The following is a 26,353-nucleotide window of genomic DNA, read 5'->3' as shown; positions in this document are numbered from 1 at the left end:
CAATGGAAGATATGGCCCATTCCATCCTGTCCCCATGCAATGTTATCACGATTATCATCCAACTCCATGCTCTGTTCCCACTTTCTCTCCAAACCCTTCGATCCCTTTAGGCTCAAGCCAGATAGCGATCTCCTTCGTGAAACCAGTCAACCATTTCCTGGCCTCAACTGCTCTCTGTAGCAGAGAATTGCCACAGAATTGCTATTGAAGACGTCTTTCCTCATCTCGGTCCTAAATGGCCAACCCCGTGCCCTCTAACTGTGACCCCTGGTACCGGATCCCCAGGACAAACCCAGCTGCATTGACCCTATGAGACTCACCCACACCCCCACTTCTTGTTTTTTCATAGAATCCCTACAGTGTGGAAACAGACCCTTCAGCCCAACAAATCCACACCGACCCACAGAGCATCCCACCCGGGCCCATTTCCCTATAACCCACCTAAGCTGCACATCCCTGGGCACTATGGGACAATTTAGCACGGCCAACCCACCCTAACCTGCACATCCCTGGGCACTACGGGACAATTTAGCACGGCCAATCCACCCTAACCTTTGGGCTGTGAGACGAAACCCACGCAGACACGGGGAGAATATGCAAACACCACACAGACAGTTGCCAGAGGGTGGGATCGAACCCGGGCCCCTGGCGCTGCGAGGTAGCAGGGCTAACCGCTGAGCCACCAACTTCTAAACTCCAGTGTATATGCGTAACGTCTCACCCAGAGTAACGCTCCTCACTACCCTCAGGCTACAGGATGACCCTTGACCCCTCACAACTCACCGCTCCCCTCCCCCTCCCGTTCCCCCAAAACCAGAACAGCTGGTTTTCTGATGAAGGGTCTAGGCCCGAAATGTCAGCCTTCCTGCTCCTCTGATGCTGCTTGGCCTGCTGTGTTCATCCAGCTCTACACCTTGTTATCTCAGAGCTGGTTGTTTGGCTGTCGGATGCTACGCGGTATTTCTCCTCACCTTTGGACCCCCTCCCTCAGCCAACACCGTCCAGCGTGCGGTCACTCACCTCGTCCTGGCTGTCCTTCTTGACCAGGTACGGGAGGTTTCGAGCGGTAGCCAACAGCACGTTGGCAGCCTGCTCCGTGCTGAGGAACAGCAGGACCTTGGCAGCCAGTCGTTTGCCCTTGCGGATGCACATGACCTGCACAAAGTGGTCGTCGCTGACTCTGCGGGATTGTGGGGAGGGGGGTGGGGGCAGAGGAGGCTGTTACAGCGGGACGGGAATCGACACCCTCCCCCGGTCGCCAACCCCCACCCCGTTTCCTCTGACCCTTAACCCATTCTGCCACCCCACCCCCCCACCCCCGCCCGCCCAACTTCACTGAACCCACCTTGCTCCCCCGCTCAGCAGCGTGCGCGCACACACACACACACACCCACGCGACGTTGGACCCACCCACCTCTCGGTGCTGGGAGCCTGCTTGCCTCGCAGGTTCTCGTACATCTGTGCAATCTTGGCCTTGCGGTGTTCCAGCACGGCCGGCCGCTCCTCCTCAGTCGCTTGCAGGAACTTCTTCTCCAAGTCCTGCACCTCCAGCACCAAGCTGTACGTCTGAAGAGAGAGGGAGCAAGTTGCACGGGGCAGCCGGTGGTCGGGGGGGGAGGAAAAGAGAGAGAGGGAGAGAGAGACAAAAGGAGGTCACGGCACAGCGGACAGCAAGACCCACGCCAGGAAGGATTAACGGTGCCATGTGACACCCCGTGCAGCTTGGGAGGGGGGGACGGTGAATGTTGGAGGAGGAATAGTGGAGCAGGCGGCGAATAAAAAGTCCCTAACACACAAGGCATTTGACGGGTTGATTTACCAGGAGAGGGGGTTCAGTGAGTGACACTGTGAGGATGCTGGATTCATCCATCAGCAGAGATGGATCAGTAACATCTCTCCCTTCGCGCCGAGTGACAGGGAGGGAGCATCATTTACATTGGTAAAGATATTGTTAGTTATGTGGGCAGATCATGCGGGGGAAGGGAGTGAAAGACGTAGTGCGAGGGGTAAACATTGACTTCGGAGTGCATGACATCTGATGCCAGTCCCAAAGGTCCACTCAAAAGGGATGCCCACTGGGATATTGGGATGGAGAGCACTTACCCGCTCAATGGTGAAGAGTGTCTGCCGCCTCTTGTCCCTCACTTGCTTCTCTTTTGTCTCCTGAAGCAGAGGGAGATATTGAGACAGGGAGAAGGGCAGAGGGTCAGAGAAATGAAACGCACCGATTTCCGAACCTCTCTGCTCTTGGAGAGAGCAGCCCCAGCCGTGCTCAGTCATGGACGCTAGCATTAAGGCAAGCAAGAGCTCGGGCTACAATGCTGAAATCAGTACGAGTGAGGTACAACTGCAAACCTCGCTCCGTCCTCCAGCCCACACACTAGCCCCCTACTCCAATCCAATGGCTGTCCGAGGAAAGTCTCCAAATGGACCTGCTCCTCTCAGAATCCACAGCACAGGAAAGTTGCCAAGGGAGCTGCAAATCCTCAATACCACCCTCTCTCGCCCTGCTTCAAGGCGAGATCTTCAGCTAAACCCATGCTCCCAATCCCTCCCTCAGTGTCACTGCAAGCTGAGTGGTCTCTGAAAAACCTGCGACCCTTGGGACGATGCAATGGAGCACTCCAAATAGGCCTGCGACCATCCATATCTGAACACTCATTCCCTCTCCTTCATGTGGTGTATTTCTGAAGGAGATTCCCAGGTAAACATCGACACACCCACCACCAACACCCTCAAGCAGGGTCACTGCAGGGAGGTCTGCAGATAAGTCGCGGCCCGCACCCCACCCCCACCGTCCTTAGACCCTGTTTACGAATCCAATGCTTCAGCAGAATGCAAACATGCATCTTTGAGCCACTGGATAATCTTATGTACCGTCACCCAAGAAACATTGCTCTTGATGTTTGGGTCGGTGTCACTCACAGACAGGGTCGTCTGCTTCATAGGAAGTCGAGTGAAGGAAGAGAATGATCCACAGAATCACGGACGGCGCAGCGTGGAACCGTGGGCATTAAGGGAATGGTTCCATTCCTTGGAATTAGGTATGGAGGAACGAAGATTCAAAAGGAATGGAGAAGAATAACTCAAGACAACTTACATCATCGTCAGTGCGCGTTGTCACCACAGCATCAATCATCTTGCGAGGATTGTTCACGCTGGACACGGTGAGTTTACCCAAGGAGCCCTCAAACTGCACTGTAACCAATAAAACAGCCATCAGCAGCGGTAGCTCTCAGGGACTCGGACGCATGTGGCACTGACTGGGCAAGCATTTCGGTGACCAGCCCGCACTGCCCTCGAGGAGCTGGTAGACAAACCACCATCCCCAGCTGCAACAGTCCCTTTGCCCCATGGCAAGCCACAATACATTGGGGAAGGATTTTAGGATTTGGACCTTGGGGCAGTGAAGGAACAGCAGCGATACGGGATCCTCTCAGGATGGTGTGCAGCCTCTCGGAGGGGAACTTAAAGGCGGCTGTGTTCCAGGCATTGACTGTCCTTCACAGACACGTCCCTATTGACTCCATCAGGCAGCTGTAGGTTTTGTGAATTCAAACTCTCTTATGGCAAACCTATTGTTCCATACAAATACACTTCCCTGCAGGACCCTCTCCCTATCCAGAAGCCAATTCCATCAAGGAACAACCCTTACACCCCTCCTTAGCTCTGTAACCCCTTCCAGCCACTACACACCTTCCATATCTCTGTAACCTCCTCCAGCCCTTACACCCCTCCTTATGTCTGTAACTGCCTCCAGCCCCTACACCCATCCCTATCTCTGTCACCTCCTCCAGCCCCTACACCACCTCCCTATCTCTGTCACCTCCTCCAGCCCCTACACCTCCTCCGGCCCTACCTGTGTCCCTAGTTCTAATTGCTCCATCTTTAGCGCCCACTCCTCTGGCTGCCTGGTTCCGAACTTTTTTGAACCCCCCCCTTGTTAAACGTGACCAGCCTCCCTCTCTATCACTGAAAGGCGCTATGGAAATCCGAAGCATTTAGACCAAACTTGGGGGTCGCCAGTCCCATCATCTCCTGTGACTGGTGACAGAACTATTTGCTGGCAAGCACTCTGGTCAGGTCTTGGTGGGGAGTTGGACAAAGCTGGGGAGGGGTCTCCATTCAGGGCGCTTTCGGAGAGCGAGATGCTGCAGCACGGCGCAGTTGCGAAAGACGGAGTGCAGGAGGCGCCCTGTGGCGTCCCATTTCCCCTGGCTGACCCGTGACCCGAACTGGAATGCGGGTAAACCACCCAGTCGGATTACCTGGCCGGTAGATGTGCTCCAGCTTGGCCACCTGCGGCGTGATCAGCTTCATGCGCTCCTTCTTGGGGCCCTCGTTATTCAGGTCCAGAGCAGACTGCTTCTTCTCCAGCCTCTCAAAGTAGTTCTACAACGGGAGAGAGCAACAGGTTGAGCGCAAGGCACTGGATTCAAGTCACAGCTGGTGATAAATACAAACCTGGAATACAACGTGTGTCTCAGTCACAGCAATCAGAAACCGATCGGTTAAAACAGGAGCAACATAGGAAGAGCTGTAGGCCATTCAACCCTTCAAGCCTGCTCCACCATTCAATACAATCATGGCTGATCCACGGCCTAACTCCATATGCCTGTCTTGGGCCCATATCCCTTGATACCCTTGCCTAATAAAATGTATGTGTCTCAGATTTAAGTTTAGCAGAATTAGCATTGGCTGCTGTTCTGAAGGAGAGTTCCAAAGCTCCACTCGCCTTTCTGTGTCTAAGTGCCTTCTCTCTTCTAAACAGCCCTGATCTAACTCTTAGACGATACCGCCTACATCTACAATCTTCAACCAGCGGGAATAGCTTCTCTTTATTCACCCTGTCTTTCCTCGTTTAGACACTGGAAACAGTTTATCTTATCCACCCTGTCTTTCCCTGTTTATATCCTGAAGGCCTTGCTTAGATCATCCCTTAACCTTCTAAATTCTAGACAGCCAAGGCCTCATCGCTCCTCACAATTTAACCACTTGAAGTCCAGCTATCATCCAGGGTCAAAACATCCCTCCTGTGATTAACAAGATACCGCGGATGCTGGAAAGCTGAAACACACACACACACACACAAAATGCTGGAGAAACTGTGGGTTCAGCAGCCTCAGCGCTGAGCTTCTCCAGCACTTCCTGCATGTTTCAGAAACTGTTACCGATGGTCTCAAAAAGCCATGTGATTCACTCACTCAGACCCAGAGTCAAGTGCTTCTAACTGCCCTCTGAAATGGCAGAGAAGTCACTCAACCCAAGGGAGATTCAGGGATGGGGCAACAGCAACTAGCCGTAGAGCAGAGCAAGGTCCACCTCCCAAAAGAGCCAATTTAATAAAGTTCATCACTCACTAAATCAGCTGGAGTACTGCAGACAATTCTGAGTGCCACAAGGGGAAAGATGTAGAGGCTGCAGAAAAAGTTTGCCCTGATGTTATGAGGGATGTTCGACTCAGGGATAGAGAGAGATCAGGGCTGTACTCCTGGGAGTGGAGATGGCGAAGAGGTGACTGAAATCAGGTTTTCCAATTGGCGGGAAGTCTTAATAGAGCAGAGAGGGAGAAGGGGATCAAAAACTCGCAACCGCAGAATCAAAATCATTGGGAGAAATCTCATTTCACAGTTCACGGGACTTCCGCAGCTGATCCTATTGTTCCACAAGGAATGTGGAACACGAGGATGAATAACTGGGGCGGCACGGTGGTTAACACTGCTGCCTCACAGCGCCAGGGACCCAGGTTCGATTCCAGCCTCCGGCGGCTGTATGGAGTTTGCACATTCTCCCCGCGTCTGCATGGGTTTCCTCCAGGTGCTCCGGTTTCCTCGCACAGTCCAAAGATGTGCCGGTTAGGGTGGATTGGTCGTGCTAAATTGTCCGTAGTGTTCAGGGGAGTGTAGATTAGGTGGGTTATACGGGGATGGGTCTGGGTGGGATGCTCTGTGGATCGGTGTGGACTTGTTGGGCCGAAGGGCCTGTTTCCACACTGTAGGGATTCTATGAAATGCTCTATTTTTCTATGAAAAAACTTCCAAGGTTAAGGGTGAAATGGGATGTGGGATGAAGTAAAATGCTCTTTGAAGCAGCCCGCCTCTGCAAGCTTACTGATCAAACCTAGATTATTAACATACACAACAAACCCAGCAGTGTGCCCCTGAACACACTCTTCTTTGTCACAAAAGCCACTTCAACCTGTTGATCTCTCAGAGGTCGCAGCTCAACTTGTCGTGAGCACAGTTCTGGCCTCATTTACCAAGAATCGCAACGAATGAGAACAGGACAGAAAGAGGCGATTTGGTCTAACCGGTCTTTTAGAATGATCTTCATCAGCCTCTTCCATCACTTCATCTCACCCCCTCAACATGTAATGATTATTACTTTCTGCCTCATGTGCTCATTCGGATTTTGCTCAAACACAGCTGCATTATTTGCCTCAACCACTCTCCCTGCAGTCACAAGTTCCACACTCTCGAGGTGAAGCTGTTTCTCCTCATTTCAGTGCTGGATTTATTCATCATTATCTTATATATTTATGGACTGCAGTGTGGTCTCCCCACAACTCCTTCCTCCTCCTAACCGTGATGTTCCTTAAGAAGCTAATGTGGCACTGAGCTGGGATTCAAACCTGCTCACTGTGTGTCGGTGCATCCGAAAATGCCAATGGCAGCCCGAGGCCTCCGTACCTGATAGTAGTAATCGTCCAGGTAGGGGTCAGCGCTCTGTAGCTGCATCATTTGGATCTTGCTGACCCATTCCTTCTCCCGCTGGGTCATCAGGTTGCTATAGGGGTCTTTCTTCGTCTGCTCGTGATAGCTGCCCCTGCTGTGCCTGTCTCCTCCAGAGCCATTCTGACCTCGGTGTTGACTGAGAGAGAGAGAGAGAGGGGAGCAGAAAGGAAGAGAGAAGGATACTGAGAAAAACAATAAGCTGTAAAGAAAGTGCGAGGCAGAGAGAGACCAAAATCTCTTTGCGGGTGGTGAAATTGACATATGGGACAACACTACAGCTGCGCTATTCACTAAATCGACTTTACTTTCTGTTCTGTGGTCCCATGTTTCCTTGGTGTTTGGGACCAGGTACTGAAATGACCACCCCACTGCTCCAGGCCAGAAGGTCTCACTACACCTGCCGTGCTTTCTCAAGGGGCAGCAAATCCTAAAGAAGCAATCCAGCAACGTTCGCATTTGAACTGATCGGTAATAATGTTTCAGGAAGATGGATTTATCAGATTACTTGCAGAGTGCAAAATTCTCCATTACTTGGAAGTGAGGAATGTACTGGGGCATAGCAAGTCATTCAAAATTGGGAGCAGTGAGGGGCCTTGCCTTAAAGTCTCAATGATAGGACATTATCCTCAAGGGTCTGTTACAGGTTCATGGTCCAAGGTGAGGGTGAGATCCACAGATGGAGTAGTGCATTAAACACTCCCAAGGCAGGTGGAGCATGGGGTTAGATAGAGAGCCAAGTTTCCTCTACACTGTGTGAGCAAACACTCCCAAGGCAGGGGCAGTATGGGATTAGATATAGGGTCATTTTTCGTCTACACTACTCTTCAATGGGCGTTCACACAAATCTCAGTGAAACCATCTTACGTCATTCAATGCAACATTTCTGTTTTCTGATCAGTACAAACACGCTCAGCCCTTCGGTCTGTGGCTGGATTGGATCAAACATGCCAGACAGAGAGGGGATAGTTTCTGACCTAATCATTCCTTGCTTTTCTCCCTGTCGTCACTTCTGTTTCAGGCTGGGCATCCCGGATCCAGAATTCTTAAACCCATGGGGTCTAGTTTCCAATCCTCCCCCCAAATGGAAAACAAGTTCTCATTATTTAATTTATCAAAATCCATTTTCAATGCATCAACCAAATGCATCAGCCAAGGAAAACAGACCTAATTTTGCATTAGGAAACAAAACAGAAATTGCTGGAGAAGTTCAGCAGGTCTGGCAGCATCTGTGAAGGTAAAAAACAGAGTTAACGTTTTGCGTTCGGTGACCCTTCCTCAGAACCGGACCCAAAATGTTAACTCTTTTTTTCCTTCACAGATGCCGCCAGACCTGCTGAGCTTTTTCCAGCAATTTCTGTTTTGTTTCCTGATTTACAGCATCCGCAGTTCTTTTGTTTTCTAATTTTCCATTATCTCCGCATGAACTGAAATCCTTCAACCATTGTGGTTGATCCTCCTCACAGCCTAGCCGAGCCCTTGAAATCCCACCCAGATTCTGGCGCCGAGAAATGCACGCTATCAGAGAAGGTGAAACCCCTCCCCAAGTGGTGGTGTTCCAGCAAATTCCTACCTCACCTTTGCTGAGGTCTGGAACTGGACACTTGGGGAAGAATTACAGAATTCCATACAATGTGGAAACAGGCCATTCGGCCAACCAAGTTGGCCCAAAGGTTACCTGGAGGAACACAGCAGGCCAGGCAGCATCAGAGGAACAGGAAAGCTGACGTCTTGGGATGGGACCCTTCTTTTTTTCTGCTCCTCTGATGCTGCCTGGCCTGCTGTATTCCTCCAGCCCCACACTGTGTTATCTCTGACCGTCCAAATTCTATCCCAATCAGACCCACCCCTATCAGATCCCAGTGTTTCCAGCGGTTAATCCATCTAGTCTGCACATCCCTAGAGACTACGGGCAATTTAGCACAGCCAACCCACCTAACCTTTCAGAGATAGTAAGAACTGCCGATGCTGGAGTCACAGATAATGCAGTGTGGGGCTGGAGGAACACAGCAGGCCAGGCAGCATCAGAGGAGCATCAAAGAAGGGTCCCATCCCAAAACGTCAGCTTTCCTGTTCCTCTGATGCTGCCTGGCCTGCTGTGTTCCCCCAGGTAACTTTTGGGCTGTGGGAGGAAACCAGAGCACCCGGAGGAAACCCACAGGGAGAATGTGCAAACCCCACACTGGAATCGAACCCAGGTCCCTAGCACCCTGAAGCAGCATCGCTACCCGCTGAGCCACCATGCCGCCCTCTTACTGCCGGGAGTCACTTACTTCCTGGAGTTCTGCAGCTGGAGGCGTTGATTGAGGAGCCGCCGGTGCTGGGGGTGGAGGTGGGTGGTGTCCGCCCGGGAAGACCTGGAAACGCCAGAAAGTCGAGGAAACGGTCACTCGCGAACACATCCGAACAGCGTGCGCTGAGACAGGGCCTTTCACACAGCAAAACCGAGATATTTCACAAGTAGCAAAAGACGTCAAACTGGGAGAGAACTTCTGTGAAGGTTCCCTCCACTTCATAATGTGCCAAATCCACAGAAGGAAACACGTTTTAAATTTGGTCACTTATGTACAAGGCAGGCAAGTGAATGCAGCAAGTTCCCATAAACAGTGAAATGAGGTTTTAACCCGCAAGATTGGCGGGGAACAAATACTAATGAGGATGCCTCGGCGACTCTCCTTTATTGCTTCCGAGAGAGGCTGTGGGATTTTTTTTTTTACCTGACAGGATACACACCTTGGAAGGTGCATGGAATTATGTCCACAGATTCACCTGGAATGCACCTTTCTCGCTTGTTCAGGGCACGGTGAAGATCACTCGTTGGGACATGTATTGCCCAAAATTAACTGCCCTCAAGAAGGTTTTGGTGAGCTGTCTTCTTGAACAGCTGCAGGGGAGACGGTGGTATCATGGTGTTATTGCAGGACTAGTCACCCTAAGACCCAAAGGTAATGCTCTGGGAACGAGAGTTCGAATCGCACCACCGCAGACTGGAATTCAATCCCATCGTCGACAGTTAGAGTTAAAAAAAAACCCATCTGGTTCACTGATGTCCTTTAGGGAAGGAAACTGCCATCCATACCTGGTGTGGCCTAAAATGACTCCAGACCCACAACAATATGCTCTCTGGACAACTCGGGATTGGTAATAAATGCCAATCCAGCCAGTGATGCTCACATTCCCATGAATGAATAAAAAAGTGGCAAAAACAAATTGCCTGTCCCTAGTTACCCCTTGAGAAGGTGGCGGTGAACTGCCTTTTGGAGCTGCTGCTATCCATGCACTGTTGTAAACTGTCTGGGATGGAGCTCCAGGGCTTTGAACCAGCAACACTGAAGTGACATCGATGTATTTCCAACTCAGGATGTTGAGCAACTTGAAGGGGGAACGTGCAGATTGTGTGTCCCCAAGTATTTTCTGCCCTCGTCCTTCTTGATGGAAAGTCCAGCAGAGACAAGTTAATATCCGAGGCACTCACCATCCTGACTTGAAAAGATATGGCCATACCCTCAGTGTTGGTGGGTGAAAATCTTGGAACTCTCTCAAAAATGCTTGATTCTTTCTTCAACCTCTTTAGTTCACAACATAGATGGTGGGGGAAATTTCTCTCTCTCACTATCAAGTATTGCATTCTGAAATATTCCCTTAAATGCCTGTCACCAAGTCTTTATCGATCTATCCCTTAACCTAGTTTGCCAGCACATCTTAGTTAGCTCTGCCCTCACGGTCTTTATGTCTGGAATATTAGAATTGGATCCCCTCTTCCCCCTTCCAAACTGAATGGAAAATTCAATCCTTTTATGCGTGATGATACAGAGGGGTGAATCCAAATAAGTTAAGTAATAGTCCCGTGGCATTGTACACTATCACATTTAGTAAAGACTAGCTTTTCCTGCACTCCAGAACGTGCTGCTTTGAGAAACTATCCTGGAAACATTTATGAACTTCTTACCTGGCTACATTTATCCGTCTCACTTTTCCAGTCTACATGCAGGTGGAACGTTCTTGTGATGGTTGCTTTGTAACAAGGTGCCACTAGTTCTTCCTACATACTCCATCCTACCGTGGAGTCACTGCTCAAGGGCCTGTACACCACTCCCACAAGTGTTGCTTGCCTTAATTATTTGTGATCTCCACCCAAACTGCTACCACATTCTGGTTCTCTGACCATGGCCCATCACTCCCAATTCTGCTCATCCCATCATAAGTAACGGAGCCACCCATTTACGCTTTCCTCACTTTCTGTCCTTCGTCAATGCTATATTCTTTTCAACACTCAGTTCTCAAACTGTCCTCTTTCAGCCAAGTCTCTGTGAAGGCTGCTAGAGGGCGCTGACGTGTTCTATCTGTTTTGTTTGGGCTGTTATGTGCCTCCAGCCCCAGAAACAGTCTGTGTCAATATGCAGCAAGACCTGGATGGATCCAGGCTCGTGCTGGGAAGCAGCAAGGTGCATTTGCACAACAGAAGCGTTGGGCCACACTAGCACCAAGAACAGAGGTGACCGTCTTCTCTGGAAATTTCTGGGCTTTACAATTGCTGAATCTCCCGCTGACGCTGTAGCAGTAAGGCTCTGAGAAGTGGCGGCCTGGGGCTAAGTGCTAAAGGAGTTGAACGTGCAGTCTCGAGAGGGAAGACTGCTACTTATGGAGCATTCACTGACAAAACAGAACATGATACCAAACCAAAGTGTTTGTCCAAAAACGTTGTGACTGAGAGGGGGGGCGGGGGGTGGGGGGGGGGGGGGGGGGGAGGGGGGGAGGGGGGGGGGGGGGCGCACGCGAGGGGGTGGAGAGAGAGAGAGAGAGCGAGAAAGGGAGTGATAGAAAGACAGAGCGCGCATGGGACAGCGCAAGAGATGGCAGGGAATTCCAGAGTTGAAGGCTGAGGTAGCGCTCGAAGCTGCAATTGCCAACAGTGCAGCAATTAACATGGGGAAACGTACAGGGGCCCACAACTGGAGGAGTGCAGAACAAAAGGAAAAGAGGATGGTCTGAGCTGGGCAATGAGAGGAAACAAGAGCTGAAGCACTAACCCGAGCTACAATCTGTACAGTTAGTGAGCACTGACGAGGGAGGTGGTGTGACAGGTGAAAGGGGACAGAGTTCAGAAACAGGAGGCAGCATCTTGAAATGAGGTGATGCAGAGTAAGAAACGGGAAGCTGAGTGGCAGAGGATTCACACTGGATATAGTGATTGACGGATTGTCTTTAAATATTCCTCCACAACTGGGCACCGAGTGAATGGGGTGCAAACCAACGTCCTCAGGTGACAGTCACTGAAAGAGCCCACCTCCACCCCCCAAAGCCCACGGTACCTGATGTTCTGCAGGTGTCCAGTTGCTGCCGGGCTGAAGTATGGCTGGAAACCAGTGATGGGCGGCATCATCTGTCCCATCCTGCTTTGCAGCAGGTTGGTGTTCATTGCCGTCAGCGGGCTCCCCACTAACCCTGGGACTCGGGCAAAGTGGCTGGGTGACATCCTCCCCGTCTGCTGTTGTGGGGGTAAACAAGGCACAAAGTCAAACACAACAGGCACCGAGGGTCAGGTCTGCACCAGGAAGGGGAGCAAGAAGACACAAGGTCGGACATTAACCCTGAGAATCACACCTGCCTTGGGGGGGGTGGGGGGCACAAGGTCAGAGGCACAAGATTTCATGTAGACACAAGCACCAACCCACTTTCAATGCTCCCATTTCCCTCTGGTGTGCCCAAGAGTTACGTCAGTTTGAGGGTGACCAGGGTCAACGAGGTCTAAGACACATACACTTACGACTGTCAACAGCGTCAGAGTTCAGGGAGGACAGCGTACCAGTTTTACAAACCCACTAAATCACCCTCACTTCACCACAGGCCCCAAGGTGGGCAGAACTCCTCAACACGGTCCCAATCAAACACTCCCAGGATAGGGACAGCAGACGGTCAGATAGAGTAAAGACCCCTTTATACAGTCTCTGTCACAGCACTTGGACGACAGACTAATTCTAGTACTTTTAGAAGTTTGATGGTGGGTTAAATATTGGGTACACTGAATTGTCCAGCTGGCACGTGCTTGAAGACAGCGATGGTAGAACTCCAAGGCCAGGCAAGCAAGGTGTACTCGCAGCATCCAAAAACAGAAGCCACAAATGAGCAAGCTCGTATTTTCGTATCGTTGATAAATTACATGTTTTGGTCAAAACGTTGTCGCCTTGAACTCATCAGAACAGCTCACAACAAACACGACGGGAAGGCAAAACTCATACTGTAGGAGAGTAGAGTGCGAACAGGTTGGCAAATAGACTGATTGGTGGAGTGGTTCCCACAGAGGATGCACCAGCTAATGATGACTGTTAATTAACTGTCAAGGTTTGTTTAAATTTTGAACAAGGCAAAAGAAGTTTGGAGAAAGTTTTTTTTTTTTTTAAAAACTTAGTTTGGTTTTGCTAGCAACCATCAGTTCTGAGGAAGGGTCATCAGATCCGAACCGTTAACTCTGATTTCCCTCCAGAGATGCAGCCAGACCTGCTGAGCTTTTCCAGCAGATTCTATTTTTGTTGCTAATTTCCAGCATCTGCAATTCTTTCAGTTTTTATTTCAGTCAGAGAATTATAGAGATGCACAGCATGGAAACAGACCCTTCGGTCCAACATGTCCATGCCGACCAGATATCCTAACTAAATCTAGTCCCATTTGCCAGCATTTAGCCCATATCCCTCTCAGCCCTCCCTATTCATATTCCCATTCAGACATCTTTTAAATATTGTATTATTGTACCAGCCTCCACCACTTCCCCAGCAGCTCGTTCCATACACGGACCACCCTCTGTGTGAAAAAGCTGCCCCTTAGATCCCTTTTAAATCTTTTCCCTCTCACCTTAAACCCATGCCCTGTTGTTTTGGATTCCCCCACCCCAGTGAAGACCTTGTCTATTTGACCTGTCCATGACCATCATGATTTTATAAGTCTCTATAAGGTCAGCCCTCAGTCTCCGACACTCCATGGAAAATAGCTCCAGCCTATTCAGCCTCTCCCTATAGCTCAAACCCTCCAACCCTTGCAACATCCTTGTAAATCTTTTCTAAATCTTTCAAGTTTCACAACATCCTTCTTATAGCAGGAGACCAAAATTGCACGCAGTATTCCAACAGTGGCTGAACCAATGTCCTGTACAGCCGCAACATGACCTCTCAACTCCTATTACTCAATGCACTGGCCAATAAAGGCAAGCATACCAAACGTCTTCTGCACTATCCTATCTACCTGCGACTCCACTTTCCAGAAGCTATGAACCTGCACTCCAAGATCTCTTCCTTTGGCAACACTCCCCAGGACCTTACCATTAAGTGTCTAAGTCCTGCCCTGATTCGCCTTTCCAAAATGCAGCACCTCACATTTATCTAAATTAAACTCCATCTGCCACTCCTCGGCCCACTGGCCCATCTGATCCAGGTCCCATTGTACTCTGAGGTGACATTCTTCACTGTCCACTACATCGCCAATTTTGGTGCCACCTGCAAGCTTGTTAACCATATCTCCTATCTTTTAAATGGAACAAGAACAGGCTACTTTGCCCTTTGAGACAGTGCCGCCATTTAATAAGATCGTGACTGATCTGATTTTAACCCCAGCTCTGCATTCCCGCACATTCCCCAATGAACTTTCATTCCGTTGGTCATTAAAAAAATCTATCTGTGCCTGAAAAATATTTATAGATTCTGCATCCACTGCCTTTCAAGGAAGCTTCACAAAATTCCCTCCATCTGCAAATGGTCCCATCAGATTAGGCAATAGCAAATGTGAGACCTCTGTTCAAGAAAGGATGGAGATCCAAAGAAGGAAATTATACATTGTCATCGATTCTAGTGTTTTCAGAACAATCCAAACTCTTACTAATTTTTTTTTATGTATCCTTAAAGTCAAACAGATTGACCAATCGAATTGCATCTAGAACAAAACACTCAACTTTAAAATAAGGAAAAGTTGGGTCGAGACTGAATTTTCTGAATATATTTTGAGGGATGTTTCATCAGGTCCATAACACTGTACAGGTTGGGCCTGCATCCATTGCCGTTTAGAAGACTGAACATTGATCTTCTTCAGATGTACAAGATTCTGAGGGAACTAGACAGAATAGACGCTTGTGGGGGTGACTAGAACTGGGGGGAGAGGCGGGGGGGCACAGTTTAAAAAAAATCAGGGGTCTCGCATTGAAGATGGAAATGGCAAAAACTTGTTCATCTCAAATGGTGATGAATCTTGGGAACTTCAGAAAGTAGTGGAGGTAGGGACATTAATATTATTGAGGCACAGGTACATAGAGTCTTAATACTCGGTCAAATGGTACCTTCAACAGCAGTCACTCTCTGTTTCATGTACATATCCAGAAATTATGATGCTCATCTCTTGGGACATGGTCTGTCAAGTATGATTTGGAAAATTTGACTGTTAGGTTGCTGCTTGACTTGCCTGCAAGCCAGATCTCCCAATTTTAGGACATTCCCTAAAGTCCTTGCAGGGTAGCTCCCAGTGCAGAGGTTGATGTGGAGTGGCCTGTCCAGTTTCAGACCCTTTTTTTGCTCCCTTTGGGAGTGGTTTGATTCAACTGAGTGGCCAAATAGACCAGTTCAGAAAGCGCGCAAGAATCAACCGCATTTCTTTGGCGGTGGAGACACCTGTGTGGGCCAGACCGGGTAAGGACTGCAGATTTCCTTTGATAAAATACGTCAGTGAACCAAGATGCGTTTTGCGGACAATCGACCACGGCTTCACAATCACTATTAGACTCACTTTCGGTTCAAATGCATCAATGGTGGGATTTAAACCCAGGTCCCCAGAACATTCACCAGGGTCTCTGGATGACGAGTGACATCACCATCACTGACTCCCACAAGGAAATAACAGCAACCGGAAAAAGGAGGTGGTTAACCCATGAGCTCCACCAGGACTAATCCAACGATGGAGCAGCAATCCCTCAGCGCCGACCCTCCGACAGTGCGGCACTCCCTCAGCGCCAACGCTCCGACAGTGCGGCGCTCCCTCAGCGCCAACCCTCCGAAGACACTATGGTCCCTTTGGTCTGACACTGGGATTGTTAATTAACAATATGGGCTGGGGCTGGAATGCATTAATTGCACTACCTGTTGACTCGGAGAGCAGAAGAACACTCTAAGTGACTGACATCTCCATGTATCATAAGCTCTGCATCATTAAGAGATGGAAGACATGAACTAAGCAGAAACAGAGTCTCCGGACCCAAGGGAGGTCATTAACCATGCTATCCCTATATGGTTCATTGTTTCCCAGCCAACCTTACCTGGGCCGTTCCAAGTAGAAGTGGATTCAGCACTTGCGTGACGCTGCCTTGGAAATGGTGGGGGCGTAGTGACGAATTCTGTAAGACAGGGAGAAAGCAACAAGTAAATGGTAAGGTCCACAGATATCCCAACAAGTTGTCCATCCAGTCACTGCCCCTGAAAGACTCCAACAACACATCCCATATTCTCCCACTGTCAGACAAAGTGTTTCCAATTCCTATTGAACTACACTCTCCTCTTACCTCTTCCTTTACTGCTCTTTCCCACTGTCTGCAACAATCCTCAATCATGGTGTTCCCTTTGCTATCCAATCTGAGTGCTATCTTTCCCTTATAGAGTCTCACAGCACGGCAACAGATCCTTTGGTCCAACTCGTCCATGCCGACCATAATCCACACTGAACTCATCCTACCTGCCTGCGCTTGGCCCATATGCCTCTAAACATTCCCTATTCATGTACTTGCCTAAATATCTTTCAAATGTTGTAGGGTCCCTGCATTTAACACTTTCCATGGAAGTTTGTTCCACACAAACTAGAATGTGTAAAAAAAATTGCCCTTCATGTCTCTTTTAAATCTTCTCACCCGACAAATATGCCGCTAGTCTTGAAATCTCCCACCTAAGGGAAAAGACACCGCCATTCACCTTATCTATGGCCCTCGTGATTTTATAAACCTGTATGAGGTCAACTCTGAACCTCCTACACTCCAGTAAAAAAAAAAGTCCTTGTTTACTTGCCACGCATCCTCTCTCTCTCTCTCTCCCCCCCCCCCCCACCCCCTTCTCCCGCTCCCCACAGACTCACCTGTGTCACATCATGTATAGACTCACCCTCTTTCCCTGCCTTAACCCAACACTCTTCCCCTCCACACATTCCGACCCTTCTGTCCTAGCTCCCCCTGCACATTTACCTCCTATCTCCTTCCACGTTTAAATACATTCTCACCACCACAAGTTAACTTCTCTCAGTCTCCCTAATCCTGTTTCTCACTCTGTACGTTTCGTCCTCACCCACCCACCACTGTGTATCCACCTGGTCTCCTGTATATTTCCCTCCCTTATGCACGACCAACTCTCTTCAACACCCCCCGACCCCACCACAGCCCGCTTGGTAGACTCCTCACCGCAACGTTCAGCAGCTGAGTTGGTGACATCCTCTCACTGAAGGGGGCCGAGAATCGCTGGTGAATCGGAGCTCGCACGCGGACAGGGGTGGGGCACAGGATGGATGGCTGAAAGAGCAGAAAGACAACAATTATGGCCTAACCCCAGGGGGCGCAAGGAGAAGACTAACAGCCCCAACTGAGAGAATAGAAAGAGAGCAGTTGTAGTAGCTATATGAGTTTACAGAGATAGGGAGGTTGTATGGGCTAGAGGAGGTGACAGAAATAGAGAGGGATGTAGTGTCTGGAGGAGGTTACAGAGATAAGGAGGGGTGTCGGGGCTGAAGGAGGTTACAGAGATAGGGAGCGGGTCTAGGGGCTGGAGGAGGTTACAGAGATAGGGAGGGGTGTAGGGGCTGAAGGAGGTTACAGAGATATGGAGGGAGTGTAGGGGCTGGAGGGGGTTACAGAGATAGTGAGGGGTGTAGGGGCTGGAGGAGGTTACAGAGATGGCGAGAATTGTAGAGGTTGAACAAAGTTAGAGATTTTTTTGTTTGTTCATTTTGTTGGATGTGGATGTCATGAGGTGGCCAGCATTTATTGCCCGTTCTTAGTTGCCCTAAGAAGTTGGTGGGGACCTGCCTTTTTGAACGGCTGCAATCCACCTGCTGTCATTAAGGAGGGAATTCCAGGATTTGCACCCGGCGACCGTGAAGAATGGTGATATACTGCCAAGTCAGGATGGTTAGTGGCTTGGAGGGGAACTTGCAGGGGGTTATGTTCCCATGTATCTGCTGCCCTTGCCCTTCTAGATGGAAGTGGCTGTGGGGAGATGGGGAGAATTTTGCGGCTGGAGGAAGTTACAGAGATAGGGAGAGCTGTGGAGGGCAGAGGAGATGACAGTGATAAGGAGGGCGGTAGGGGTTGAACTGAGTTTAAGATAGGGAGGACTGCAGAGGCTGGGATTTGTGACAGAGACATGGAAATGGATGAGGCCATGAAATAATTCAAACACAAGAATGGGGTAAAAAGAAAATCAGGACATGTAAAAACCAGGAGTCTACGTTGATCCAGGGGCACAGGATATGGTGGATGGACAGGATTTTGCTGGATACAAGGAAGAGACGGCGAGGAATGCTGAAACACAGTCTAGGGTGAGTTCCTGCTATCAACGAACTGCAAAGCTGCGCAGACTTACCTGCTGGATGGTGGCGTGGCCCACATGCTTGGGGGGTGTTCCGATGGGGGCCGTCCGTACAGGAGGGCTCCCGATCACGGGGGATGAGGACCTGGGCGGGGGCGCTCGGTCCGACAAGTCCCGCTCTTCATTACGTCCAAAGGCTGGTCTCTTGGGCAGAATGGAGTCTTTGGAGCCGGACAGAGCCCGGCTGTCCTACAGCAGGAGGAAGGAAGGGATTGTGATACAGCTCAGCCAGACAGCATTACACATGCACATCTCTTAGACATCAGACCATTCAGCCCTTTGAGCCTGCTATGCAGAAACAGAAGGAAGCCATTCAGCCCCTTCCCAACCTTCTGTAAACTTGTCCACGGGACATGGAAATGTCTGACAAGACCTGCATTTTGTTGCCCCTCCTTGACTGCCCTTGAACTCAGCCAATCCAGAAGGCAGTTCAGAGTTAAGCATATTGCCGTGGGTCGAGAATCACATGGAGGTCACACCAGGTAAAGAGGCAAGATTTTCTCCTTTGAAGAACACGAGTGGGTTGTTATAACAATGACGGTAGTTATATGGTCACCATCACATTAGATTTTAATTCTAGATGTTTGTGACATTCAAGTTTCACTACCCACCACAGCAGGATTCAAACCCAGAACATTAGGTCAGGTTTCAGATTACTCATTCAGTGACGTCACTACTACACCACTGCCATCCTACGTTCCCCAGGAACAGGAGGCCGCCATTCGGCCCCTTCTCCAGCCTGTTATACAGGAGCAGGAAGAGGCCATTCAGTTCCTTCTCCAGCCTGTTACGTAGGAACAGCAGGGCACAGTTCAGACCCTACATCAGTCAAGATGTTAGGAAGCACTTCTACCACACAAGGGGTGGTAGAGATTTGGAACTCTCTTCCACAAGTAGATGTTTGATCAGTTGTTAATTGTAAATCTGAAATTTTTGTGAAGGAAAAATATAAAGGGATTTGGGCCAAAGGCAAAAATATGAAGCTAAGCCCTAGATCAGCTACAACCTCATTGGATAGCAGAAGAAGCTTGAGGGGCCAAATGGCCCACTCTTGTTCCAATGTTCTAACAGCAAATGGCCCATTGAACCCATTCTCGTGCTTGTTTCAGAGGAACAGAAAGAGGACTATTCAGTCTCTTCTCTAGTCTGTTACACAGAAACAGGAAGAGACCCATTGAACCCCCATCTCAAGCCTGCTGCACAGGAACAGGAGAAGGCCGATTCTGCATCTCAGCAAGATACAAGACGACACCTCAAGCCTGCTTCACCATTCAATAATAACAATGTCCAACCACTGGCTAAACTGCACCTTCATACCATTTTTCAATTCCCTGGGACACCGAAATATCATGCATATCAGGGCAAGCATTACAACAAAGATGTACCCACAGACCTCTGGGGCCAGACCATCCATAAATTCACAAGCCTTCGAGAGAAAAGGTTCCTTCACCTCTCGGCCCGAAATCATCAGCATCTTATCCTGAAATTGCGTCAGTGTATTGCAGACAATACATAGCTTGGAACTACTGTGAACAGGATAACATGCATTGTCAAAAAAAAAAACCACCAGTTGGTGGAATGGGACTGCAGATCGCAGATAAAGTTCAATATGGTGTACAAATTGATTTTGGGAGCTAGAATGTGGAGAAGCAAAGTTAAAAAGAAGGACAATGCTCAAAGGGACAGAGATCTCGGGGTACAGGTTCAAAGCTCCTTGAAAGCCAAGTCGCAGGTAGACAGGATAGCGAAAGAGGAATTTGGTACGCTTGCCTTTATTGGTCAGTGCATTGAGTATAGGAATTGGGATGTCACCTGATGGCTGTACAGGAATTGGTTGGGGCCGCTTTTCCAACACTGCATTCAATTCTGATTTCTCTGCTACCAGAAGGATGTTGTGAAACTTGAAAGAGCTCAGAAAACTTTTTATAGGGTTGGAGGGTTTCAGCTATAGGGAGAGGCTGAATAAGCTGGAGATATTTTCCTGGAGTATCGGAGATGAAGGGTGACCGCCTACAAGTTTACACAATCATGAGGGGCATGAAGTGAGTAGTCAAGGTCTTTTCTTGAGGTAGAGGAGTCCAATATGAGAGGGCATAGGTTTCAGATGATAGAGGAAAGATTTAAAAGGGACATGAGGGGCAACTTTTTCCACAAAGGGTGGTGCATGTATGGAATGATCTGCCAGAGGAAGTAAAGACGGGTACAATTACAACATTTAAAAAGCATTGGATGGGTGCACGAATAGGAAGGGTTGAGAGGGATATGGGAAAAATGCTGGCAAATGGGACTAGATTAATTTAGGATATCTGGTTGGCATGGATGACTTAGACTGAAGGATCTGTTCCCGTGTTGTATGACTAACTCACCTGCACGCTGATCTTGATTGAAAATAAAGACATGGACAAGCTGGGAGTCAATCTTTCTCTCCACTTTGCTGCTTCCTATTTCTCTTCTCCACCACCTGTACAATGTCTGTACTACTCGAACTGAGGCCTCCCAGCTTTCAACCATACCTCCACTGCTGGCTGGCATCAAATGACCAGTGCCTAAAGCAGCAATCTTTCTTCCCTCCACACTTAAAATGCACTTCCTAACACAACTCTTGTCAAGCTTTCTGAAGTTACTTGATTTCTTTCCCCATGACTTGGTACCAAAACATTTCAACATTGATGTGAGATATCATTCTCAGTGTCTTAGGATGAGTGACCGTGTGAAACATGCAATACAGAAACACACCAATTCCTCCCACTGCTCTCCTCACTTCACTTGCATCCTGCCCCATCACTTCACCCATTGTCGCTCGCTGCCTCGGCAAAGTCCTTCGAATTATCCAGGGTAATCTGGGGCAATAGTGCCAGTAACCAGGTGTGATGCTGGTAACTGGCTGTGACATTGCCTTCTATCACATCTCAAACTCTGACACAGCGTGTGAGCATCTGCAAGAAGTGATTTCCACCCCCCCCCCCCCCAAACTACCTTGCAGCAACAAAAATAGTAGCTCTGGTCTCCTTGTTACAAGAGGGATATTATTAAGCTGGAAGGGGTTCAGAGGAGATTTACCAGCTTGTTGCAGGGAACGGAGGGTTTGAGGCTGGATAGGCTGGGACGATTTTCACTGGAGCGTAGGAAGTTGAGGGGTGACTCTGTAGAGGTTTATAAATTCATGAGAAGTACAAATAAGGTGAATGGCAAATGTCTTTCCCGTAGGGTGGGGGATTTCAAGACTGGAGTCACATTTTTAAGGTGAGAAGAAAAAGATTTAAAAAAGACAAGGGGCAATTTTTTTAAAAAATAGAGTGGTTCGTGTGTGGAATGAAATTCCAGAGGAAGTCATGGATGCAGGTACAGTTACAATGCTTAAAAGGCATTGAGATAAGTTCATGAATAAGAAATGTTTGGAGGGATGTTGGCCAAGTAGGACTAGTTTAATTTGGGATTACGGTCGGTACAGACTGGTTGGACCGAAGTGTCTGTTTCTGTGCTGTATGACTGTAGACTGGTGACTTAGTTTTCTGGGCGTGGGGGACAGAGTCCTTCAAAGTACATTCACATTTTATGGGGAGATTCTTCTGAGTGTACTAATAATTATTAGAGGGAGGGGGATGTCCTAGAGGCCTGACAATATTTTCTGCAGAGTCTCAATGATTGTTTAAACATTTACTGGTTGTACAGGGTTGGGGAGAGGGCCCCTGGGCTGGTGTGAAGGGTCTTTGGTTGCTCCAATGTTGAGAAAGGGGTTCCTTTAATTGTCTCAGTATTAAAACAAAATCCCTTTTTCAGTTCTGAGGAAGGGTCACTGGATCCAAAACGTTAACTCTCTCCACAGATGCTGCCCAACTGCTGAGCTTTTTCAGCAAGTTCTGTTGTTTCAAGTCATCCTTGACCAGCTCAATATATGCAGCATGGTTGAAGACAGTACACAGCCCAGACACCAGCTGTTTGCTTTCAACAGGTCTGTACTGGTCTCTGCATTCCACACAAGGCTCCAACCGCCGTCACGTCAGCAACAGATCTTTTCAGTCCTTTCTCACTGTGCTTATCCTTAAATACAGTAACACTGCTCACACCAAGCTCAGACTGTGGTCGCAAGTTTCAGATTCTCACTGCTCTCTGGGGACAGTAGTTTCTCCTACATCAAAACCAGATTTATTGACTGTCCCTAGTTGTTCTTGACAATGTGGTGGTTAGCTGCCTTCTTGAACCACTGCAGTCTAACGGTATTATCACTGGACTGTTAAACCTGAGACCCAGATAATGTTCTGGGGACCCGGGTTTGAATCCTGCCACGGCAGATGGTGGAATATGAATTCAATAAATATCTGAAATTAAGAGTCTAATGATGACCATGAATCCATTGACAATTGTTGGAAAAACCCATCTGGTTCACTAATGTCCTTTAGGGAAGGAAACTGTAATCCTTACCTGGTCTGACCGACATGTGACTCCACAGCCACAGCAATGTAGTTGACTCTTAACTGCCTTCTGAGCAATTAGGGATGGGCAATTAATGCTGCCCTAGCCAGCATTGCACTCATCCTGTGAATGAATGAATAAAAAGTGTCCAAGCGCTTTCAGGGAGGGAATTCCATGATTTTGACCCAATGACACCACAGGGACAGCAGTATGTTTCAAGTCAGGACGATGAGTGGCTTAAAGGGGAATTTGCAGGTGGGGTGCTCACAGCTATCTACCTGCCCCATTCATTTGGAAGGTACCGTCAAAGGAGGTATGGTGAATTTCTGCAGTGCATCTTAGTAATAGTACACACTGATGCCATGGATGAGTTGGACTGAAGGAGTCTGTTTCTATGCTGTACATCCCTATGACTCTAAGTTTCACAGCATCCTTCCTATAGCAGGTAGAGCAGAATCGAACACAGTATCACAAAAACGGCTTGAACAATGTCCTGTACAGCCGCAGTATGACATCTCAACTCCTGTGCTCAATGCACTGACCAATGAAGGCAAGCATTCCAGACACCCTCTTCGCTAAGCTGTCTACCTGCAACACCACTTTTAAGCACATGTATGCACCTGCTTCTCTAGGTCTCTGTTCAGCAACAATCTCCAGGACCCTCCTGTTAACTGTACAAGTCCTGCCCTGGTTTGTTTTATCAAAATGCAAAACCTCACATTTTTCAAAATTAAATTCCGTCCGCCACTCCTTGGCCCAATGGCCCATCCTGTTGTACTCCGAGGTAATCACTTCATTGTCCAGTACACCAATTTTGGTGTTATCTGCAAACTTACTAACCAATCCTCTTGTATTCACATCCAAATCATTCAAAAGCAGTGGACCCAGCACCGATCCTTGTGGCTCACCGCTGGTCGGTCACAGGCCCCCCAGTCTGAAAAGCAACCCTCCACCACCACCCTCTGTCTCCTAGCTTCAAGCCAATTTTATATCCAATTGGCCAGCTCCCACTGGATTCCATATGATCCAAACTTGCTAAACACTTGACAATGCCTAACTTTATTGAACACCTTGCTAAAGTCCATTTAGACAATGTCTACCGTTGTGCCTTCATCAACCTTGGTCACCATTTCAAACTCAATCGAATTAGTGAGAAACGATTTCCTACACACAAAGCTATGTTGACGATCCCTAATCAGCTCTTGCCTTTCCGAATGCATGTAAATCCTATCTTTCAGAATCCCCTCCAACAACTTGCCGACCACTGATGTCAGGCTCACCTGCTTGGTTCAACTTGATGAGGGGAGTGGTAAGCTCTGGAGCGCAGGTATTCAGTACTATTGCTGGAATGTGGTTAGGGCCCATAGCCTCTTCAGTATGTTTGACCATTTCTTGAAATTATGTGGAGTGAACTGAACTGAATTGACTGATGATTGGCATCTACACTAGGAAAGGACTGCAAGGGCCTTATCCTGCCACCAGTGGGGATGTAGGATCAGACCACCTCAACAATAAGCTGAGGGCTGAGTTTGAGGGCTTCAGTAACACGCCGAGGGTGAGAGATCAGTCTAACTCAGCTGCAGACTGGAGACTGAGTGGGAGGACCACAGTAACACATCTGGGGATGAGGGATAAACCATAATCTAGTTGTAAGCTGGTGCTGAGTATGCACAGACAGATAAAGCACCTCGATTTCTTCCCAGATTGACTGACAATATTGCTAAGAAAGTGCAGTATCATCACAGGGATAGAGCCTGGATGACACCTGCCCTATCAGTCATATACTGGATGACTTCAGGTAAATATTGCCCTTATGAATTTGCTTTACACTTACTCCAATGCTCCTCAACCCTTCTTAAAAAGAGGTCAGAACAGAGCACAATTCTACCAACTTCTATGTATATTTCTTTTCAATTTCCTTCTTCCAGCAAAGAATCCTAATGCTTAACTAACTTTGCCAATTCTAAATAACAATTTTATTCACCATCCTTGCCACCTTTAGCGTGTAATCTATCTGCACCAGCAGGTCTGATTTATTGTACTCTATGCCCTCCTAATAAAAAGTCGAAAACATTGTATGCTTTCCTTGCTGCTGTTGCTACCTGTTCTGACATTTTCCATGGTCTGTGCATATATATGCCCTGTTCCCTCTGCTCCTGCACCCCTTTTTGAATTGCACCTATTTTATAGGGATGAGTCAATGAGACACACACACCACCACCAGCATCACGACACCGCCCCCCCAACCTTAAATAAGCAGCAGGACTATTCTTCAAAGGAATGCACAGGCAAGATGCACAACCTCACGCAGTAGTTGCAGGAAATTAATTTTGATGCTGTCAACGAAGAAAGCAGCAAAGTTCAGTTAGCAGAAATCGAGGTGAAATAAACAAGTGAATCTACTTACCTCTAAGTGGGAAAGAAAAGGATTTCCGATTCCACCAAACACCATGGGCCCTTCCCACATGCTCGGGTTCAGTCGAGGGGGTGCCTGTGAGCAAGTTGCAGGGGTCAGTGAGAGACTTTTAAACAGGTAGGGATCATACAACGACAGTGTCTCCCAAGAAACCAGCCTGACTGAAACTGGACAAGAGGGTCAGCGAGCTGGTGCTGTGTGACACCGCAAACACACTAGGCTGGACTCACCTGCAGCGGAGGGTTGGATGGCACTGCCCTCATGATGGCCGGGTCCTCCAGGTCGCTGTCGATGACCAGCTTGCTGATGCTCTCCGCCAAGTTGTTTTCCTTTAAAAGGTCGTCTGGATCTCCTGTCGGATCGCCCAGGCCATCATGCTGCTCCTCCCAGTCCTCTGCAAAGCCAAACTCAAGAGCGTCAGATGGAGCTTTGGCTTTCGTTCCGAGCTAGAGCTAACTTCCTCATTCAGGAGCAATCCAACCACAAATACAAATCTCCCAAATCATAATTGACCCTCTGCCTAAAGACAGTCACCCATAACGCACAGCCAATGTACTGATACTCAAAGACCTCCTCAAATCTGAGTTCTCAAGTTTCTTTTCTAAACTGTAACTTTTTCATAAGATAGCTAATAGTTTATTCCAAAACAATTCAAATGGGGCATTACAGAAAATTCAATAATGGTCAACATATCTCCATTGAGCATAATGCAGTAAGTGCTTCAACATACTTGCACTACATTTAATAACTAGCGTACTTCTCAAAGGGGTTGATGGGTTCCTGGACTAAGGGGCTGCTGTGGGTCAAAAACTTTACACATTGGCTTTTCCAGGCTGTGCCATTTAGATTTAGAGTGTACCTAAATGGTGGTTCTGGGCCTTGGAATGTGCCAGTCAGCAGCAATCTGATGTGGAAAACTTAGGACAAAATGGAAAACTCACAAGCTTCCAGCAGTCCAATCTGTGCCTTCCACCAAGCTGACGGCCCTCCACCAGCAGCAGTTTGTACTTGATTTGGTATGCATCCCCAGGAACAGCACTTAGAGCACAGAGCCCTGACACACGGCTGCTGTTATGTTGTCACAGTGTGAGTGACAGCTAGACAGGGCAGTCAGAGGGAGAGGGAGACAAGAATAGAATATCTGAAAATGAACACTGAGTGGGCATCTGAACAAACCACAAAGGCCTTGACTTACC

General features: G+C 48.4%; 1 protein-coding gene across 1 annotated transcript; it reads right to left on the bottom strand.

The window, feature by feature from the left end:
* Positions 1-43: 43 nt before the first annotated feature.
* On the bottom strand, positions 44-25,534 carry LOC109935294 (protein PAT1 homolog 1-like). Its single transcript, XM_048620831.1, has 14 exons — positions 25,388-25,534; positions 25,149-25,232; positions 18,323-18,517; positions 17,146-17,253; positions 16,021-16,098; positions 12,044-12,219; positions 9,005-9,088; positions 6,690-6,870; positions 4,269-4,392; positions 3,101-3,198; positions 2,104-2,163; positions 1,415-1,566; positions 1,021-1,180; positions 44-174 (listed from the first exon to the last, which is right to left on the bottom strand). Exons 1-14 carry the CDS (start codon positions 25,418-25,420, stop codon positions 55-57), a joined length of 1,653 nt encoding a protein of 550 aa, XP_048476788.1. The 5' UTR covers positions 25,421-25,534; the 3' UTR covers positions 44-54.
* Positions 25,535-26,353: the final 819 nt, after the last annotated feature.

The sequence above is a fragment of the Rhincodon typus genome, chromosome 48 (assembly GCF_021869965.1).
Source record: "Rhincodon typus isolate 14 chromosome 48, sRhiTyp1.1, whole genome shotgun sequence".
Taxonomy (NCBI): domain Eukaryota; kingdom Metazoa; phylum Chordata; class Chondrichthyes; order Orectolobiformes; family Rhincodontidae; genus Rhincodon; species Rhincodon typus.
The sequence above is the reverse complement of the archived record's forward strand: the minus strand, read 5'-3'. Positions and strand labels throughout refer to the sequence as shown.

Excerpts from the sequence above, each read along its gene's own strand:
- LOC109935294 (XM_048620831.1), bottom strand. The coding sequence starts at position 25,420 with ATGAGGGCAGTGCCATCCAACCCTCCGCTGCAG. Across the intron at positions 2,164-3,100 it reads CAACGCGCACTGACGATGAT|GAGACAAAAGAGAAGCAAGT; the intron begins GTAAGTTGTCTT and ends CCTCTGCTTCAG. Across the intron at positions 1,567-2,103 it reads CACTCTTCACCATTGAGCGG|ACGTACAGCTTGGTGCTGGA; the intron begins GTAAGTGCTCTC and ends CTCTCTCTTCAG.